The sequence below is a fragment of the Chaetodon auriga genome, chromosome 5, assembly GCF_051107435.1.
Source record: "Chaetodon auriga isolate fChaAug3 chromosome 5, fChaAug3.hap1, whole genome shotgun sequence".
NCBI classification, from domain to species: Eukaryota; Metazoa; Chordata; class Actinopteri; order Chaetodontiformes; family Chaetodontidae; genus Chaetodon; species Chaetodon auriga.
This window is the reverse complement of record NC_135078.1, coordinates 18,399,940-18,421,011: the sequence shown is the minus strand read 5'-3', so window position 1 is coordinate 18,421,011 and position 21,072 is coordinate 18,399,940. Positions and strand designations below refer to the sequence as shown.

Genomic DNA, 21,072 nt, shown 5'->3' with positions numbered 1-21,072 from the left:
AGTAATGGTATAAATTTGCTGAGACTCCCTGCCACTCTGTAGTGCTGCACTGTCTGTTTTTCTTTTGCTTAATCTGCACAAACAAAACAACAAATTGTTAAAATATCAAAATAGATATTGTGGATAAAGATGAATTTTTATTTCTCTCAGTGCCAGGCTTTAAAAACCAACAAAACATTGCTGACAAACATCAAAAAGTCAACAGAACTAAGTAAAAAAAAAATAAATAAATAAACATAAAAAGTTTTCTTATTTAACTACAAAAAATCTTAAAAACACTACTATACTCAAAATGAGATGACTTTCTATTACAGTAACTACGACTGGAAAGTTTCTCTCCAAATATCTTGCGCATGTCTCAGTCTTTACGGTAAAGAAGAAGGAAATCCCAACATGTGATTGGCTGAGCGGCAGAGCCTTTTTACACTGCGCGAGAGTCTCCTCTCCTCACCGCCGGTCTGCTGCATCTGTGGCTGCCGTTAAGGGACAAACCAAGAGGTCAAATAAGAACAGTTTTACAGCGAACTTCAGGAGGAGAGAAATGCTTGGTAAACAGTAGACTATTCAACGGAAGTGACGGCAGTAATTTAATACTCAAGAGCAGGTAAGTCGAGCAGTTATTCTCTAGGTAATGGAAAGTGAGTGTGTCATCTAAGAACTTCTCGTTTCTGAGACAAGAACTAGCAAGCAGGGGGGTCTGAATGAATGACAGCACGCAACGCATCAGGCTAAAACTTTCGTGTCGGAGTGCTGCGTCAGTTTAACGAACATTGACAGGCATTAGGATTGTGGGCTTTTCTGTCGTTCACACGTTTGCTGAAACAGGTGCCCAAATAACGACACAGCTTGGTCTGTGTTTGTTGTACGCTAGCCAAATGTTAGCTTGTGGTTAGCAGTTGTTAGCTGCTTTTTGTTTGTGGTCGTGTATGAGATTGCTAGGCTAACTAATTAGCTTACCACTGTAGCGAGTTACAGTTTCAGTTCTTGACCTGTCCATCTGCTCTTTCTGTGTAAACGCAGTCGTTACATGTTCACTCTCAGCATCAACATTCCTTTCCTCCACTTCCATCTCCATCTCAAGATTGAGGTAGAAATAGTGAGGGGGTAAATATCGCTTTCGTTCAATTAATTCATTAAGCACAATGAGAACATAAAAACATAACTCATGACCAGAACATTTAGCTTACAATATTGTGGTTATTACCACGTGTACAGTATTGCACAGCACACGGCTCAACAGCATACTAATAACAAAACTGTCACAGTTTCTTCACTTAATAATCAGTGTAAATATCACTCAGTATCAGGACTTCTATATATCTAACAACTACACATCGTCGTTGACTTTAAATGGCCATTCAATGTTACTAATGAAGGAACAGGATGGGCAAGTCGTTGAATGCCAGAGTGAGGGAAAATAATAACACCTGTCAGTAAAGCCACACCTAGCTGTGCAATAACTATGATTAACGTTTGTTTGTCAATTTAAGGTAACATAATAATATTACTACTCTTTAATGTTGTTTAAATAGCTTTTGCTTCATACCAGTGTACTCCGACCCCCGTAAAATTTACACATGAAAGCGTGTGGGTGTGATGGAGTGCCTGCTAGACTAAAACAGGATGCGTAGTGTAGTTACCTAAGAGAGCACCGCTTGCTGTTGGTAAGTCACATCCGGAATGGTACCTTTTGTTGTCACAGCATGCTTACATTGGTCAATGCAATCATTGTTTGCACAAATGATTTCTATGTTAAGGGTGCTTCCAGACATAGTAAAGCAAAACTTAATAGTCTGACTAGATTGTTTACAATTTAATAAAAGGTAAATTTACCAGTGATCCATGAGATTCATGATGTGAAATGTCACGTTTTAGCTGGCACTGAGTAAGAGCTGCAACAAGTAATCAATTAGTTGTCAGCTGTTAAATTAATTGCCAATTATGTTGATAATTGAAGTGAAATTTTTCTGATTCCAGTGTCTCAAATATGAATATTTTCTGGTTTCTTTACTCTTCTATGACAGTAACTAAATACCTTTTGGTCGTCAACAAAACATTTGAGGAGGTCATCTTTTCACCATTTTCTGACATTTTATAGACCAAACAAGTAATCGATTAATTGAGAAAATAATCAACAGATTAATTGACATTGAAAGTAATCATTAGTTGCTGCCCTACATTGAGTTATAAATTTCTCAGCTGTGGCTGTTGCACCTTATGTTTATGAAGTCAGGTGCAGTACTTGTGAGTACTTAGATAGGTCGAATTATAGGTGGGTTGGTTGCCTGCATATATGAACTATTTGCATACAAACAATTACAGTTGCAAGCAGTCCAGACCAGTTTCTGACTGTGGAAAGTATCCAGGTATTGCATTCACACTAGTTGTTCCAATAGTGATACAAAGCTGGCTCGCTGCAGTTTCTGTGCCAGAATTATCTTCCTGCTTGGCAGACAATATGAAACAAGCAATTACAGGCAATCTCAGGTTGTTTGATTCCTTAGATCTGACACATTAATTAAGTCTGACAGGAAATGAAATGAAAAAGGGTTCAGTAGCTCCGCTGTATCAAGGACTGACTTTATCACCAGATGTCCAGCCTTTATGTGTTCTAGAAACAGGTGGGAAGCAAAAATAGATGTGATTAATTAGAAAATAAGCTTGTACAGTGTACACTTCAAAGACTGGAATTCAAAGAGGCTGCAGAAAGCCTGTTTCCCCTCTGAATATCAAATCAACAGAGATTAAAATGTCTGTGGACTCTTGGTTCGGATCATACATTCTGCCACTTGGCCCTGGCGTTAATGCTGCTTTCTGGGCAATGTTTCCTTTATATATAGTAGTAAGCCAAGACTCTGCTATGCTCTGGCTATGCCTGTAATTTCTTTCATCAGATATTTTAGTCAACGAAGGGTGCACATGATTATACCACAGTGCTTCCTACAAGCAAATGGAAAATCACACCCATTGTTTGAAGAAATGTTAAGGTCAGTGGTAATTTGCAAACTGGCTTAGTTTCTCATCAAAAGTAAACCAGCACAGTGTGATTAAACACAGGGATTAGCATAAAAAAATAACATTTGCAAGCATTTTTTGGTGTAGCTGTATGTGCTGGCATCTTGTTTGAATGCCTTTTTGTTTCTTTTACCTCCGTTCATATGTCCTATGACAACATATGTAGACAAGCAAGAATGCTGTAGTGAGGAATGGAGGAGGGCAGGGAAATACTGACAGCACAGACGAGTGCTGCTTGTCACATGAACCACCTGAGCTCAGTTGTATGTTATTGCAGGCCATGAAACCTTTCAAAGGAGCTTAAGCCATTCTTCTGTGTGATCAGCCTGTATGTTTAAATTATAATAGAAATTAGAAATTGCTTTTTTTTTTTTATAACAGCTGGCTGCAGTTGACTGCAGTTTCATTGTGCATCTTGTATTTCAAAGCAGTGCTTCTGTTAGAGATCTGCAAGACTCAGTCACTAAACTACAAGGAACTGAAATAGAAAATGCATGCAATAATGCTCATGTTGCTGTTCCACACAACTTGCTTACAGGTCCAGTTGCGTTTCCTCTGGGTCAGGTCTTGACATTAAAGAAGGCCAGAGGGAGTTTTTGTGCTGGGCAATAAAATGTATAAAAACATGAGAAAATGGTTTAAATTGAGCAAATATTGGTGTGTATAACAGTTCAGTTGAGAAATTGCTTCGGCTTCATCTCCTCTGTGGTTTGCTTTGCTCCCTTTGTGCCACGATGATGCTTGATCAGTCTGCTCTTATTGACATACATTGCCAAACATTACACATATATCATATGTGGCAATTAAATTTTTTTCCTTTATTCTGTTGGCTCTGTAAGGTTGGTCGAAAGTGACAAAAGGAGAAGCAAAACTGTCAGCACAGTCCTTAACTGGCCATTTTTTGCACCCGCCACAGTGCAGCATAACACAATGTAGTGATGAATCACTGGTCACATGCATGGCATAGCTCTTACAATGAAGATACTATTCCAGGCCACCAACAGGAGCTGAAAGTAGGTTAGGAGCCCATGTGTGAAGTGAAAGCGCAGAGGTAGTTGTTGATGTGGTAGCATTTTAGGAAATTCTACATTCAGATAGTCTTTTGTGTATTTACTTATGAGCTCATTTTATCTTCTTCATGTGCAGAATAGCAGGAATCATTTATTGCTTCAGGTGTGTTCTGCTGATGGCACTTATGATTTCTGTGATTGTTATTTGGAGTCTTGCTTCCGTCCTATGATCCATGTTATCTGTCTTTCCGTCGTTCCTATCTGTCAACCAATGTCACCATGATTTAGTTTGTTCTCTGTCTTCTTGTGGAGCTCATTGCGAAAAGGATTATGGCAATCTTTCAAAGCTCTTTCTCAGATCATGCACTAAATCACGTCTCTCCACATCCAGATTAATGACCAGCCACTGCAGTCAGCATTTATAATCCTCCAGTGTGGCACTGTCCATACACAGCAAGTGCATTTCTAGGCTTCTGTGATTGTGTGTCTTCCAGTTGGCCAACAGTCTTCACTGCTGATAGCTTAACATCATTCCAAGGTGCAATAAGGCTCTCATAATGTCGAATGTTCAAAGGTTGTGACAGCAGTGCACTTCTGGCCTTGACTGTCAGAAGCAAGACCAGTTCAACCTATAAGGCAATAACTCTTAACAACCCATTGACACTAAGGAATTCTTTTAGGTTTGCACCATAGATCTTGACAGTTCTTGCCAGTTCTAAGAGAGAGCAATACATTTGTTTGACAATTCATTGCACATGCTGGTAATGTAGATGAAATGCAGGCTTGAAAACAGGTAAAAGTCAAGAGAATTTCAGTGTCGGAATTATGACAAAAGACTGAAAAATCATTTTGAATTAGAGTTCACAATAGCTGCTGAGCTCTCCTTGCAGCATTTTTGGCTCTCCATGACTGGCAGGAGCCTGCTAATAATATTCAGCATAGAATTACGGTTAGCTTTTGCAATTCAATAGTAACTCTCCCAAGCATGAAGATGAAGATGGAAATAGATAGGAGGATTTTTGTCAACTTTGTTCCTTTTTCCTTCCTCAGCAGGTCTCCCCCAGTAGACCTTTCACACCAGTGACTGTCCACCATGTTGTCCAGATTGAGAACAACCTGGTCCTTGCGGCCCTGTGTCTCTGTTTGCAGATGGGCACACACCAAAGAGAAGGGCAAGCCTCTCATGCTCAACCCTCGCACCAACAAAGTGAGTGGATTCCTGACATTGTGTCTATGTGTCAGCATTTTAAGAGATGTAGTGGTTAAACAGATGGCAGCTTTATTAACATGTGTTTCAGCTTGTCAGCCCATTTGTGCTAGACCCATGCCAATTATGTCATGTTATGAAGTAGGCTAATTGGCATATGTATTACAGTTATTTTCCACCCTGAGACACAGGAAGCTTGTCAGAATTTCAGAATATTCTCTGGTTAGGATGGATGAAAAAATGCAGAGAAATATATTGTAAATCATAACTGGAGTATACACAGTATAAAATGCTGTCTTTTTAAAAAATGTCTCCTTTTGACCAGGCTTTTGGCTGTTAACAATGGGTACTTTTCCTTATATTCCCTCCTTAGACTTTGACACCCCATATCCAGGTCCGTTTCCATGCTTTTAACCTTTCAGCTTTCTCTCACACTCCTCCATCTCCTTGCAGCTGTCAATATTTCTGTTATCCCCAGATAAGAATAGCAGAGAGCGGTGTTGTAGTCTAGTGGTAGACAGGGACTGACTTGAAGGTTCTGACATGTTTGACAGACTGTCTTTAAGAAGATATATAATATATATTCTTTGTATATATCTTAATGAACACAGATATATTTACATTTCTGCAGGCTTGTATAGTTTTTAATTGATCCCTGAAGTGCAGTATTCCTACTGGAAGTAGGTAGAACTAGGTAGTAGAACTCAGCAACTGTTTTAGCTGATCATGCAAGCGCATGCAGTTAAACAGAGCAGTGTTAATTGTTTTACAGTGCAGACAACATGGCATTATAAAGTGCAGTCAAGAGTTGCATCAGTTAATCCTCTTCCAAGGCCAGTGATTGATACTACTGAAAAAAAAACTTGTCCCTAGCCAATGGTTATCCAGCAGCTGGTTGGTGGTTGCTGCTAATTTTCCTCTGCTGCCTGACTTGGCCTAGCTTCTAACACTTTTTTAAGTTGAGAGCTTAAGGGGTGGTTTTCAAGCATTTAGGATGCTTAACTAGTATATTATGGGATTTTAATCTATCCAAAGCTGCTGTACTTTAAAATACTGGAGGCAGGATTGTTAGCAATGCAAATGCAAGTAAATAAAACATGACATGACATCATTCCTAATTCTAAATAACTTCCCAACTAATGATATATTCATTGACATAAACCTGAACATGATTTTAAGGAGTAGCTTGACAGAAAGCTGAAAAGCATTGGTTGAATTTTGCTTGTTGGATGTGTTCAGTAATGTTGATGAAAAACTTTTTACCGTTCTTATTCTTCTTATTATTAAGTCAGGATTGTTTATCTCTGCAATGTAAAGGCCTCAATAGGTGCTGTTTTAGTCCTTTGACTTATTCCTTCTCACAGCCTTTTTAATGATGTGTTAGCCCTTATGTAAAGCACTTTGAACTGCCTTGTATTTAAACGGTGCTATACAAATAAACTTGTCTTTCCCTGCCCTGCCCTGTACCTCAAACTGCACCCTACCATGTTGTCATTTCTGCGTTACTGCAACAAGGTGGGGACTTCAAATGTCAGTCAATCCATAATTTCTCAGATGGTGTACGTTTCTCTGTAGTGTATATTACAAATGTGTGATACTTAAAACATGAGGCTGTAGCTGCTTGAAGTGACGTGACCTCACTCTGTGCAGGTTATGCTAAACTTAGCCTAGACCTCACATGTTATGCTAAATATAGACATTCCAACCTACATGTGAACTGGTTCATAGGCTCAATGGCTGATGGTCCTTGAAATACTGTATGCACATTACACTGTTACACTCATTGTGGTCATTTTATCTTTTCGGTTGTACTTTAGAAAACCATTTGCTGAACAAAACCAACTCAAGTGTGAAAAAGCTTTGAGAAGAGTTTAAGGCTTTTTAATGCTCTTCTGTGAGCAGTATTGCTCTGTGGTTGTGATTTGTATTAAGATGGCAGCATTTCTTCTGGCATCAGAAGTCACTGGGTTCATTGTGTCTTGCATCTTAAAACACTTGCAACCAAAAACTGCATGAAGCAAGACCAGCATGCTGGTTACTCATAGGGAGATTACATTTGCCAGAGGAAATTTGACCTGCATCAGCAGACTGCATTGCCATGATCCATAGTAACCCAACAGTAAAGGTCATAGTGTTGCTTTGTTTACGTCAGCAAGATTAAATAAAATAATTGAAATCTAATTTGTAAGATGATGCTGTGTGTTCTTAAAGGGCTGTGATTCTTTTAATTACATAGACTCAAAACAAATGAATTTCTTGTAGGTAAAATTAAGTTTTACGGTTCTCTTTCAACATACAGAAGCACATACACAAAATCGAATCTAAGCGAAAAACTCTCAGAGGTTTGGAATTTGTTGCATTATGTTTAGAGGAACTGAATAGGAGAGTGGAGTGAAGAGAAATGCTCCATCAGCATGACTCAGCATTTGCCAGGGGAGCCCCCAGCAGTCACAATTCTCGTGAAATAATCAGCCCCTACCTCAGCACCAGACATTATGGTTTCCGTGCATTACACCCATATTTCATTCAGAAATGGGCCTCTAAATCACATACACACACTCTTCATGACAACACTTTGTACCCCTCCTCCTCCATCCTCTCTTCCATACATGGGTCTTTTCTGCCCAGAATCCTCTTCTATGGCTTCTTTGAGGCTACTCCCCTCTCTTGCCTGTTTTCCCCAGCTGCAAAATTGCTTTCATCTGGTCTCCCCTCTTTCACGCTGCTGCCCTTCTCCTGTTAAGTGTCAAAAGGTCGACCCTAAGTCTGAGGACTCATAGGGAAAGCAGTGCGCCCTCTGCTGGCACAACTACATCATAGCCTGTGAACATTTCCTGCAGCAGGTTCTGAAAATTGGTTCAGTGATATTTATTTAATTTTGACAAAGGAATATAATACATCAGTACTCAGAATTGATGTCTATAAAATGCCTACACCATGCTCATTTTTTACCTTGCTATGCAATATACTGCATAAAATATATAGTGATATATATTATATAGTATATGATATACCACAAGAAATGTCATAGGCAAAATAATTAACAATTGTAAGACGAACTGTCAACGGAGGGGCTGCCATTGTCCAGCAGATCACATTTCACTCATTAATTGTAATTAGTCATTTCCTGCAGGCAGAGATGAATGCATATCAAATACCATAATTAGATTTAGAAAAATATATGTAATTAACAGAAGTCTGATTAGAAATAATGGCCTCTTTACAAGAAGAGTTTAGAAGTTTGCAGGCCCTCTTTACATGTTTGCCCAACGGCAGGACATCATTTTGAAACAGTGCTGCCTGTTGAACTCTGAGGTTATTGAAGTTGACTGCCAGTTATTTTCTAACAATGAGCACTTGAAACAAGGTGGATACCTATGTGCATTCTCTTTGTCTCTCTCCTCACTCCTCCCTTTTGTCTCCCCAGGGCATGGCCTTCTCTCTACAGGAGCGACAGATGTTGGGGATACATGGTTTGTTGCCTCCCAAAGTGGAGACTCAGGATATTCAGGCCATGCGCTTTCAGAATAATCTCAAGAAGATGACTGATCCCCTAGAGAAGTAAGGATATGTTTTGCATAAAGCACTGGAAAGTCTTGCCACACTGATGTCCATTCTTGAATACCTTCCTCTATCCTTTTCTTCCCTCTTTCCTCATTTTGCCTCCTTTTTCTGCAAAAGGTACATCTACTTGATGGGCATCCAGGAAAGGAATGAGAGGCTTTTCTATAGGGTGTTGATGGAGGACATAGAGGAACTGATGCCAATTGTCTACACTCCCACTGTAGGCCTGGCCTGCACACAGTATGGACACATCTTTAGAAGACCTAAGTAAGTATGCAGTAAATCTATCAAGAAACCAAAAATCAGCTACAAGACAACAGTCTGAATCTTTAATGAAAGTTTTACTTTGGTGGAAGACACACTGTACCGCCTGCACTCTCAGGACTTAAAGACAAAGAGGAAAAACGTTGACTTCATTCCTATATTTCTGCATTGCTACCTGCTGTAGGCCTGATGTGCACAGAATTCAGCCTCCTGTTCAGGAGTTCAATAGAAGTGATATGACTGAAAATATTGAAAGGATTCTTCTGGATAAAATACAGGATTTGACTTGAGTTGTTGAATGGTGAATGGCTAAACACTTTGACTAAAATAACAAGGGTTTTAATGTAGTGGAGACACGTTTTCTGTACCTATTTTCTTGTAGGCATAATCTTACCATGATTGTTAAAGTCATCAACTGTCATTTTAATTCTCTCACCAGAGGCTTGTTCATCTCCATTCGGGACAAAGGACACATTCGTTCCATCCTGGACAACTGGCCAGAGACCAATGTTGCAGTAAGTACCTGAACACTTCAACCGCAGAGTGGGGATTGTAGAAGTGAACTGTGAATATGGAGATAGACATTTACATTGTGGCTATACAAGTATTAATAGATAGAAATCAGAGTTTTGAATATCTCACTTGTTAATTTATCCATTACCGTCCACACTGAACACTCAACATTCATCTGGCTAAGGTCCTTGTAAAATGATAATCTGCAGTTGACTGATGTACTTCTTTTCCTCCTCCTCCTCTCTCTCTCTCTCTCTCTCTCTCTCTCTCTCTCTCTCTCTTTCTCTTTCTGTAGGCAGTAGTAGTAACTGATGGAGAGCGCATTTTGGGATTAGGGGACCTGGGTGTTTATGGGATGGGCATCCCTGTTGGAAAACTTTGCCTGTACACTGCCTGTGCTGGCATTAGACCTGAGAAATGTCTGCCTGTGGTGATAGATGTCGGCACGGACAATGAGGTAGGAGGGCTGTATATATGTCTTTTCTGTATACCGTACACGTGCTTTGGGTTAAGTAGGAAACCTCATCATCCTTCACATGTTTGTCGTTGCCCTCCAATCAGACTCTCCTCAAGGATCCGCTGTACATGGGCCTGTACCAGAAGCGGGACCGCTCTCAAGCCTACGACGATCTTATTGACGAATTCATGGAAGCTGTGGTGGAAAAATATGGGCAGGACACACTGATCCAGTTTGAGGACTTTGGGAACCACAATGCTTTCCGCTTCCTCAGGAAGTACAGGGAGAAGTACTGCACCTTCAACGATGATATCCAAGGTTCTTACATAATACTTCACATACACTTGGGACTTGTACTTGTTTACCTATTTAGTTAAAATCAACATTGAATTAAGTTTAGTACAGTTTAGTTGTGCTGCTCAAAGATCGGTTCTGAAGGTCATGCACGTTCCCACCCATCCCTACAAATTGCCTGTCCTTTAAATTCTTTAATTTATGTGGAATCTTTTTAAAAGCATGTTAAGATTTTATGTTTATTTTCCACCCTCCAATCTGCTGTTGGTTTCCTTTCATTTTACCACAAAAATACAATAGCAGATACCTGCAACTTGCTTGAATGGAATAATCCATTACAGTGAGCAGGGACCATTTTAAAAACTCAAAGAACCAGTGATGAGCCAACAATGCATTCATGAGCTGTGATGTCTGAAAATCAAAGAAGACTGAACAGCAGGCACAGAATAACTTGAAAAGTTTAATTAAATGAACGGAGACCCATCCCACCCACCTAATTCTTCAAGGCAGAGACTTCACTGTTTACTGTTGCCTTCTTCTGCATGTTTCCAGGCACTGCATCTGTAGCCCTTGCTGGTCTGTTAGCAGCTCAGAGAGCCACTGGCAAACCTATCACTGAACACCGGGTGCTTTTCCTGGGAGCTGGAGAAGTAAGATAATATTTATCCATTAATCAGTCAATTCGTGTTTGTTGATTTTGCTTCTTTTTTTTTTCTTTTTCTCCTTTTTTTCTTCCTAATTTGGAATGTGAATGTCCCTTGTATTGAATCAAGAAAATAAGATGCCCTCTACTGACCGGAGTTGGTAATACTAATAATAAATGATGTCCAATAAGAAGTCAAGTCTTAAGTGTTCTCTGCATTGACCAGACCTGTTAAGAGGAAAACGTGTATTTGCTTAGTCATTCTCTCATTTGAAAATAAGGGTGAAAGTTTTACTGTTTGCACTTGCTTAATGTTTAACTTCATGAGTTTTATTTCTCTTTAGGCTGCCCTTGGTATTGCAAATCTGATTGTCATGGCCATGATGGAGACTGGGATGACCCAAGCTGAGGCCAGAAAAAGGATTTGGATGTATGATAAACATGGCTTGTTAGTAAAGGTCAGTGTGTGTGACAGACAGTAATGACAAAAACTTAAATATTAGATGTCTATGTGGCTTCCTGTCTGGTTCACTGTTGGTGGTTTATTATGTTTCTATTGAGTCACTGCTGCCACAATTGTACTGTATGTGACTCCAGAACAGACTGCAGGAAATGGACACTAACCAGGAGGCATTTGTCCATGACAGTCCAGGGAATGCACAGAGCTTCCTAGATGCTGTCAACACCATCAAACCCACTGCTATTATTGGTAAGGAACATCTCATTTTCTATATTTGTGTAACTATAAAACTTTGCAATAAAGTTTGGAATATGCAAAAACCAAATGAAATAATGAATATGCTCTTGTTTGCAAAGATGTTATATGTGTTTTATTTAATTTTATTCAAGCAAGAGATTGAGATTGAGTGGTAAAGATGGATCACAAGCACAGGGTGACCAACACCTCTTTCCTTCTCCCAGGTGTGGCAGGAGCTGGACGTTTGTTCACCCACGATGTCATCAAGTCCATGGGAACCCTGAACGAACGCCCAATCATCTTTGCTCTGAGTAACCCAACCACTAAAGCAGAGTGCACAGCAGAGGACGCCTACACACTCACTGATGTACGCAGTTCCTCTTGGTTTCCTTTCCTTCGTTTCTTTCTGAAATTAAGATTAAGAGTTCTTGTGCTGTCAAACCACTCCTCCTGTTATTGGCCTTTCATTTTGCCCCATCCATTTTTCACCCTTTCTTTTTCTTTTTTTTTTTTTGTTGTCCCTCAGGGTAGATGTCTTTTTGCCAGTGGCAGTCCATTCGGTCCAGTGAGTCTGAGTGATGGCCGCGTCCTCACTCCTGGACAAGGAAACAATGCGTACATCTTCCCAGGTGACAGACAACAGAAAATAATCATTTATATGAACATTGGGGAAAATTATTGCATGATAAAGTAAATGCAGTCTGTTTTAAGTCACGTGTTTGTGTGTTCCAGGTGTGGCCTTGGCTGTGATCCTGAGTGGAGTGAGACACATCAGTGACACAGTCTTCTTAGAGGCTGCCAAGGTCTGAACTCATCACTAAGCTTTTCTCTGTGTGTCTCCTGTTTAACCTTGCTCAAGTGCATCTTTACCTCGCCCTCACCCCTCACCGCCCCCTGTTATGTAGGCATATGCTGTATAGTGTCATATAAGCCCTCTTTAACCCTTTCCTGTCTCCTGTTCCCTCTCTTTCTAGACTTTGGCTTAATAACTAGGAGATGAGGAGCTTTTTAAAGGCTGACCCTGCTTTGCACTTCTTCCATCTGTGCTCTCCTGTCCTTCGCTGGGCTGCATTTGACTAGATTATACTGATTAATGCATATGATTAGAAAAATCACAAGATGATTGTGTGTGTTGCCAGTAACGGTACTAGAAATTCATTTTTATGCTCATTTCAGACCCTTGCAGAGCAGGTGACAGATAAAGAGCTGGAAGAAGGCAGACTCTACCCGCCTCTCTCCAGTATCAGAGAGGTCTCTGTCCAGATGGCTGTCAAGGCAAGTTTCCTGAAAATGACAATTGCCAACTGAATGTTTTGGCTATTAATAAGCCTGTTGACATCAGTCCAAACCTCAACTGTTCCAGCCTAAATTTAGCCTCTTCTACCATCATCTGATTTTCAAAAGCTAGTTCGCTTTAAATAACTTCTCAAGATGACAGTCAGATTTGGTCGTAGCTGTCCAGTAATGATTGGCCAGTTTAACTTGTTGCTGTTTGTCTGTGTAGTTCGTGTGTCTATCCTTTCTATTTGTATCTGCCTTTCAGTTTTAGTCAATGCTAAAGTTTCTCTTTCTTGCTATAGGTGGTGGAGTATGTCTATGCTAAAGGCATGGCGTTCCGCTACCCTGAGCCTGTGGACAAGAACGGCTTTGTCCGTGCTACTGTGTGGAACACCCACTATGACTCCTTCCTGCCAGACACCTACGACTGGCCAGGTGTCAGCTTCAGCCCCAAGACTAAATAGAAGTAGAGCAGACCCTCCCCGTGCCCCATGTCACAATGTCACTCTTTCTTGTTTTCAACTCTCAATCACAGATCTTTTGAGATGAGTATGTTTATCTTAGTGCAAACATCAGCTTATGAAAAAAGGCAGAAGTCCCATACAGCTGCCATGTTACTGCATGTGCACTAAACCAGTCTTATTAGAGCTGTGAAAAGGCAGAGTGGAAAGTGGCTTTTGAAAGAGGACATTTGAATGGAAATAACATTTCACTTCACATCCCAGTTTTTTATCACCTCTGAATCAAACCTAAACTTGCACTGCAGCTGGAGCGCCATCTTGTGGTGGGAAAAGGCAGTGTGGAAATGTGGTTTCATTCTTGAAACTTTGAGATACATTTTAATGATCTGTGCTCTATTTAAAAAATGAATAACTAATATCAGAATGGGATACATAATGGTAAATTATCACTAGAAATTATATGGGATTGTCAAATATTCCAGCAAGGAGAAATCAGAACACCGAACTTGCATCAGAAAATTTGAATACAAAGTAAATTAGATTACGCTGAATAGTAAAGGAAACACTGTTCTCTTGGGCCATCGCTCAAGTTTATAATGGGTTTCTACAAGATGGTTAATCTATGATTTGTTTGGTGTTTGTATTATCAACCACTATCTAGTCACTCCACATTTAATGTAATGATGACTCTAATTTGATGTGAAAGAGCAGAGGTGAGTCCACGTACTACTAATGTAACTACACAGAGGGACCTAGAGGTAGCCAAATTTAATGCACAGGCTGGACGTTACCTTTCTCACATCAAATGGGCCTCTGGTGATGATCCAACCAATGCCTGGTGTAAAACACACACTTAAAGACTCCATTTTAACCTGTGCTTAAATCGGACTGCTCATCAGAGAAAGTCACGTAGAGCAGAGGTTAAAGATCTCATCCTTTGTGTTCAAGCTTGGAAAGAAAGAGAGGGATCAATGTTACTCATGGGAGAGATGGAGTGAGTAATTAAAGAACGACCTGTGAGAATGGTGAGATTTTATGAAGGGAAATTAAATGAAGTTTGTATCTAAAAACACTCGAGGAACCAATGTCCACTCCAGTATTTTATTTGTTCAGATGCTTTTGTTGGATTGTGTTTATATCTCTAAAAAAATTTTCCTTAATTTTTTTTGCCCATTGTGCTGTATATTCATAGAAAGTCTGTCATTGACGCTCCTGTAACGAGTTGTGGTAAGAAGAATCCCTAAAAATGAACTCTTTTGCTTATGTGTGATATGAAAACAATCCTCTAAATATTTAAAGAACAGTGTGCGGTATCAAATGAGTGGATAAGTGTTAATTTTTATTTTGATTATATTTTGTTCACTGTACTTGTCCCTTTGTGGAAACCGAGACTGTCTGCTGAAAGCGTATTTATTAAGTTGTGTTCAGTACATCCATTTGTGAGATTGTAGGTTGATATGTGGGTTTGTTCCTTGGAACATATTGAACAATATGACAGATTTTCAGGCCTTAGGGATCTATTCACTGTTTTGATCGACCCTGATCAGTAATGACTTAAAACACAGTCACATTATCTCAGATAATTCGAGGGAAAGAGATGAAAATTTTGGTGCAGCAAACAGGCGAGAAAAACACAAGGCATGAAAAGCAGATGATACAAAAGGCAATATTTAGCATAGAATAAAATAAAAAAACAAGATGAAGTAACATAAGATTAAATATAATATATGATAAGAAGATCTAAGTGAGGTGCAAGATATGAATGAATAGCCCTACATTTAATTTGTTAAAGTCAGTGTCAGACAGTAGTCTTGCTTTAAAGGAAAGCAGACCTCATTTTTTCTGGGACTTTGTTGTTTCCAGATGTGAGGTGCTTGATGCACTTTACTCATAATTTTACACTGTGGGCCATTCAAAAATCATATTACTGGCATAAAAAGACAGTGGCCAAATAGCCCTGCTAGAAAAGGTCACACAAAGCTCTGACATTTTGACCTTTTAACAGGGTTTTTATGCTCACCACATTCTGAAATAACAATTTGTGCTTATGTTCATGTCCTAAAAAGATACCAGCACTGCTAATGTACAAGTCTTGATGCTAAAGGGATGATGCTAAACCCAGAAATGCGATCAAGTCAGCTTTAACTATGCCAAGTTTCTCAAGAGAATCATTTCTCCATAGACACAAATATTTGTTAAAGCATGTCTTTTCCGATGTCACAGCTCTAAGTTTTGTAAACATTAACATCTGAGTCAAGTGCAGCGACCTCCCTCCAGCTATTCAGTTAAATAATCACAGTTATAGCACATGTCAACTTCTTCAAGCTCCTACATGCATTTCACAGAACAAGATATCCTATCAGCTATATTACAGTTAGTTTTTCCTAATATTTCATGTCTATATGTCAATTTGATGTACTGCACTTACTCCAGTGAGGCAGTACTGATGGTGCCAGTTGTCTATAACATCTTTATATTTTACCCTGTGCTCTAACAGACTGGCTGCAGGAGTAAGATCTAAGATGATGTGTTTAATGTAAAACGTAAGAATTTAGAAACCTGACCGTATAGACTGGACACAAACACACAGCCTCACAGCCAAAATGTGTTGAAGTCTGAACAGTTGACCAGTTACATTAAAACTACCATTTGTCTATTTCATTTGTTGTATTGCCTTACACACACTGTTGTTAAGGACATTGGCAGTATCATGCATTAGTCTTCAAATATTTTTTAATATATATACCAGGCTGCTGTGTAAATTTTAATCTCAGGATGTTGTATTAGGACCTGCTAACCACCTGCACTGAAGTGCCTGCACAATGTTCATTGTTTGTTCAGTCACTTTGTGTGCCATAATGTAGACCTCACAGCAAGCTGCAGGCAGAGCTGACCAACGACTCAACAGCCCTGTGACTGTAAAAACATAGCTGTTTATTTTGTCCAAAATGATGTAATTGTCTAGTATTCATTGTGCAGCTTTTTCTCTTACAGATGATGCAGCTTGAGGTTGTGAACACTCACCACATTTTTTTTAAAGTTATCTGCTCATACATGTTTAACTAGTTTTATTTCAAAGAAACTATTTAGAAACACTTTAACCCCATTACGTGTGTGCCCAAGTGTCTATCTGACTGTAATCATCTTAACTGATTGTCCAGTAAGAGGTTGTGCTGTGTTTTGTAAGAATTTGGGGATTGGTTTGTTCGTGCAATTATTGTCCTCATAAGGAAAATTTAGTCCATGTTTCATAGAATTGTGCATTCATATAGTGCTGTCCTTGGAGTCTGTGTTTCCGAAGATTATTTTTACTACACAGCAGTATTTTGCCTCAGCGTTTGTACTCAGAGCAGCATTTGTTTGTGCCGCTTCTTAATACTTATGTGCTATTAAAAGTGCAGAATAAAAAAAAAACTGTTTTATATTGGCTCCTCTGGCTGCTGATTTATGTTTTCTGTTTCTTTTTCCCTGCTGTTTAAGATTTAGACACTGTTCTATTTTATTTGTTTGACTCCGGTGTTAGTCTTTGTGTGGTTACTGTGTAAAGAGCCATGAATTTTAAATGAACGTACGTTTGAAAATATCGAGCAATCCAACTTGACTTGAACGCCGCACCATCGTCGCTCGTGTTGCGTCATCAGTGTGCGACTGTTTACAGTGAGCATGGCACACGGCTTCGGTTGCAGACGGATTTCACCGGTGCTCTTGCTATCACTGGGAAGATGAGTATGGATGTGACTTTCCTCGGGACCGGCTCGGCCTACCCGTCGCCTCACCGCGGTGCTTCGGCTCTGGTGCTGCGGACAGACGGGGAGTGCTGGCTGTTTGACTGCGGGGAAGGAACCCAGACCCAACTGATGAAGAGCCAGCTCAGAGCCGGTGAGTCACTGCAGCCCCGTATACAGCCTCCTTCACCCTCAGGTCCTGGCAGACTATAAGTATCCAAAGTTACTGAAAACCAGCTTTGAATAACGTTTTATTCAGACGTACCATCCACACTCCAGCTCTCCACTGTGTCCTGAAAACTTCTCTGAAAACTTTCAATTCTTCCTTTCGGGAAATAGAGTACAATTTTTAAGTTCAACAAAAGTCCATTCAGTTTTCAGAGGATTTTAGGATGAACTTAAAACATGGCAAACGTACAAGACTAGTCCTTTGAATAGTTTTGCTAAGGCTTCACCTGAGTGGTGGAAATAGTACTACCACTAATATTTTAGTGTAGAAATACTGTTATAAGTGAAAAATCCTGTTTTCAAAAATGTTGCTTAAGTGAAAGTACCGTAGTATTAGCGTTAAAATATACTTCAAGTGCAGAAAGTAAAAGTATTCATTATGTAGAAAGACCATTTCAGAACAATGTACATTACATAATTGAAATAGAGTTATTGATGTATTAATACTTACATTTCTGTAATCTGGCAGCTGGTAAAGATTGGGTTTCTTTCCTTTCTTTCTTTTTCTTTCTTTCACAATAATTGTCTCTGAAATGTTTTGGAGTAAAAGCAAAAAGTAACAGAACAAGTAACAGAACGTGGAAATATTGAAGTAAAATACCTGCAAAGTACTGCATTAGAGTAAATGTACTACTAAATGTAGTTTCTCTCCACCACTGCTTAACCTTAACATGTTTTTTTTTTTTAATCTCAGGAAAATGAAGTCTGTGATTAACATAATGTGTTATTTTAATAGGAGTCTAGAACATGAGTATATGAACAATGAAGGACTGATGTAAAAATTCTCAGACATTTTAGGATTTTAATCCAGTATCACTACTTCCAGTCTGATTTTCTTCTATGATGTATTACCCATGATTCACTTGGACATACTGTCCCCTGCTCCCTCAACATTCCCATCATAGCACCTGTAGTGTGTGATAATATGTCGTGTTTTCTGTCCAGGTCGAATCACCAAGGTTTTCATCTCCCACTTGCATGGAGATCACCTGTTTGGTCTGCCTGGTCTGCTCTGCACTGTGAGCCTCAACACCAACCCCGACCCTCAGCAGAGCCTGAACCAGGTGGACATCTACGGGCCCCGGGGCCTCCGGCACTTTCTCAGGGTGACGCTTGGCCTCACGGGCTCACAGCTGCTCTTCCCGTATGCAGGCAGGTCCAGAATGCACAGCCTGAGTGGTTATCCTCTGACGTAGCACACACATGTAGTAGTTGGTGGTTTCATGGGAAAACCAGTACAATTATAACATTGGCACCACTGTTAATATATCCAGACATATGCAGTCGTTGCACTTGCTGATTTGCATATCATAGATGAGTGGACTGCTGGCTTTGGTGGAGGTTTGCACTTTCCCAGTGCCCCCTAATATTTGTTGTGTTATTTTACTTAATTCTAAGTAACTCTGCTCTCATCTCATCCATGGTATAATTTATATGTTGCTGCAGTGCATGAGCTGGAGCCCACGACTGACCAGAGTCCAGAGGAGGGCCAGCTCAGCCTGGAGGTGTGTGAATGATTGTGTTGTTCCTGTGGTGATAAATCACACTGAAGCTCTCTGTATCATACAAAGCACAAGGCGATACACTTTGAATGGGGCTGGACTGATATATTGATCCCTCATGCCATATTAGACTTTATGCAAATGTCAGTTCTGGGTTTGTTCTTTTATCTGTGATACAAAGGAGGATTAAAGGAGTCTTCATTGGTTTCCCTTTCCTTTTAGCTTGACCTCCATTCATTTAGTTACATATGTTTGAAAATATTTCCTCAGCCTGAGCGTTATGACCGTGTTCTCCTCCATCATGTGATCTTTGGTGCTTTGTGTCTGTTCAGATGACAGCGGAGCGCGGCCCTCCGCACCCACAGGAGCAGCCGGGCAGGACGATCGCCCTGGATGCCTCCGCCGACTGTTACCTCCTCTTTGAAGACAACAAGTTTGTGGTCAAGGCCTTCAGGCTGTTTCACCGCATCCCCTCCTTTGGGTTTTGCGTTCAGGAGCGTGATCGACCCGGAAGACTGAAGACTGAACTCCTGAAGGAGCTAGGTAAAAGAGCTTAGTAGCTTTTTATATTTCTTTCGTCTTTGTTTTGTATTTATTTCAGAGAAATGTGAAGAGAATCGATAGTAGGTGATTCCACAGCTAAGTGTCCATAGTGTAGTGTTTCTAATTGGACATGATGAGCATAATGACACATGTTTTATATGTTTTACAAGAGAAATGCAGTTCAGAGGATATGACGTGGGGCGGATGCATGGACAGTTGAAAAATGATTTTTAAAAAAATAGGTTATAGGTTTGAATTTTTACCCTTAGAAAGAGCAAGTTTGTGCATTTTTTCCATTTATTGTCTTGTGGTATTTGATATAATTCATGCTGATTAGATGAACACTGAAATCGAATGTATTTATTTATTTGTGTATTTATTTAGGTACTTTTTGTTGTAATTCTATGAGGAAATTATTGGTCGGTTTTGTATTTGTTGGCCAGAATATGTCACTAACATACCCACATCTAATTTACACAGAGCTCACCCAGTACTGTAACTAAGTACATTTACTCAAGCAGTGTATTTAAGTACAATTTTGCAGTACTTTTCCTTTACTTGAGCATTTACTCCACTACATTTCAGGGAGAAATATTGCACTTTTGACTACATTCATTGAAGAGCTGGAGTAACTATTTAAAGATTTTTAAATAGAAATATGGTCCATTGTTACAGATTAAGGTACCAAAAGTAGTTAGAATGAGCTCCACTGTGGCCACCAGCGCCATTAAAGTACCGCTAACATATATTAATATATCAATAATAATATAGGCACTCTGCATTCTGTGTACTTTTACTCATGGTTAAGGTACTTTTACTACTTTTACTATACTTTAAGTAGAATTTTGTGTACTGTATTGTAGTTTTATTAGTAGTATTTTTGTACTGTGTTCTTTCTTCTTCTTTTACTTCTGCCTCTGCTATTTAAAGCTGTAACAAACCTACGTCAGAAAAAAAAGAGTCCTCCAAATGGAACTTGTTGTGAATGATCTCATTTTGTGTCCCCCAGGCGTGAAACCAGGGCCGCTTTATGGCCGCCTGAAATCTGGAGAGCCTGTAACTCTGGAGAGCGGCCGTGTGCTTCAGCCTAGCGAGGTGCTGGAAGAAACCATTCCTGGCAGGAAAGTCTGCATTTTAGGGGACTGTAGCTCAGTTCTCGGGGAAGGACCACTGAGGCTGTGCGGCGGAGCGGACATTCTGGTTCACGAGGCCACCCTCGGGAATGAACAGCGGGATAAAGCAGTGGACCACGGACACAGCACACCCGACATGGCGGCGGCGGTGGCTCGGGCTTGCCGCGCACGGAGGCTGGTGCTGCACCACTTCAGTCAGAGGTACAAACCCTGCTCCCTGCAGAAGGACGGGGACAAGGACGACGTCTCAGAGCTCAAGAGACAGGCTGAAGATGCTCTGCAGGACACTGGTGTAGAAGTGACTCTGGCTGAGGACTTTCTGACTCTGCCCATTGCTCTCAGAAGATGAAGGTAATGAACCTCAGGCTCAGTTTAATATTGCCTGTTGAAGATCTGATTGAATCGATCACACATCTGTCACATAATGTGGTGACAGTTAGACATTTTAGAAAAGGGCACTAAACTTTACGGGCATTTCAGGCATGATTTGATCATCATTCTGCGACTGGAAAATTCCAGATTTTTAAACCAAAAACTG

General features: G+C 40.0%; 2 protein-coding genes across 6 annotated transcripts; both read left to right on the top strand.

The window, feature by feature from the left end:
- Positions 1–412: 412 nt before the first annotated feature.
- Positions 413–16,817, top strand: me2 (malic enzyme 2, NAD(+)-dependent, mitochondrial). 5 transcript variants are annotated; one of them, XR_013077194.1, is made up of 16 exons: positions 413–604; positions 5,076–5,232; positions 8,660–8,793; positions 8,914–9,063; positions 9,500–9,575; positions 9,869–10,030; positions 10,135–10,348; positions 10,877–10,974; positions 11,312–11,425; positions 11,565–11,676; positions 11,889–12,031; positions 12,191–12,293; positions 12,397–12,467; positions 12,841–12,939; positions 13,245–14,842; positions 14,969–16,817. XR_013077194.1 is itself a non-coding variant. In XM_076731195.1 (15 exons), the coding sequence occupies exons 2-15, from the start codon at positions 5,119–5,121 to the stop codon at positions 13,404–13,406; spliced, it is 1,752 nt and encodes a 583-aa protein (XP_076587310.1). In that variant the 5' UTR covers positions 413–604; positions 5,076–5,118; the 3' UTR covers positions 13,407–16,817. The 5 variants fall into 5 exon arrangements, 4 of the variants coding, with proteins under 4 accessions (XP_076587310.1, XP_076587313.1, XP_076587311.1 ...); XM_076731195.1 differs by having other exon boundaries at positions 13,245–16,817; XM_076731196.1 differs by having other exon boundaries at positions 489–604; positions 5,079–5,232; positions 13,245–15,082.
- A 231-nt stretch (positions 16,818–17,048) lies between these two features.
- elac1 (elaC ribonuclease Z 1) lies at positions 17,049–21,072 on the top strand. The gene is made up of 5 exons (XM_076731137.1): positions 17,049–17,282; positions 18,302–18,508; positions 18,803–18,861; positions 19,191–19,401; positions 20,411–21,072. Exons 1-5 carry the CDS (start codon positions 17,126–17,128, stop codon positions 20,881–20,883), a joined length of 1,107 nt encoding a protein of 368 aa, XP_076587252.1. The 5' UTR covers positions 17,049–17,125; the 3' UTR covers positions 20,884–21,072.

What these genes read in the sequence shown, in the direction of transcription:
- me2 (XM_076731195.1), top strand. Translation starts at nt 5,119, where the DNA reads ATGTTGTCCAGATTGAGAACAACCTGGTCCTTGCGGCCCTGTGTCTCT. An exon ending in CAAACCCACTGCTATTATTG is followed by an intron (nt 11,677 to 11,888) that starts GTAAGGAACATC and finishes TCCTTCTCCCAG; the next exon opens with GTGTGGCAGGAGCTGGACGT. An exon ending in CAATGCGTACATCTTCCCAG is followed by an intron (nt 12,294 to 12,396) that starts GTGACAGACAAC and finishes TGTGTGTTCCAG; the next exon opens with GTGTGGCCTTGGCTGTGATC.
- elac1 (XM_076731137.1), top strand. Translation starts at nt 17,126, where the DNA reads ATGAGTATGGATGTGACTTTCCTCGGGACCGGCTCGGCCTACCCGTCG. An exon ending in GCTGCTCTTCCCGTATGCAG is followed by an intron (nt 18,509 to 18,802) that starts GCAGGTCCAGAA and finishes ATGTTGCTGCAG; the next exon opens with TGCATGAGCTGGAGCCCACG. An exon ending in TGAACTCCTGAAGGAGCTAG is followed by an intron (nt 19,402 to 20,410) that starts GTAAAAGAGCTT and finishes TGTGTCCCCCAG; the next exon opens with GCGTGAAACCAGGGCCGCTT.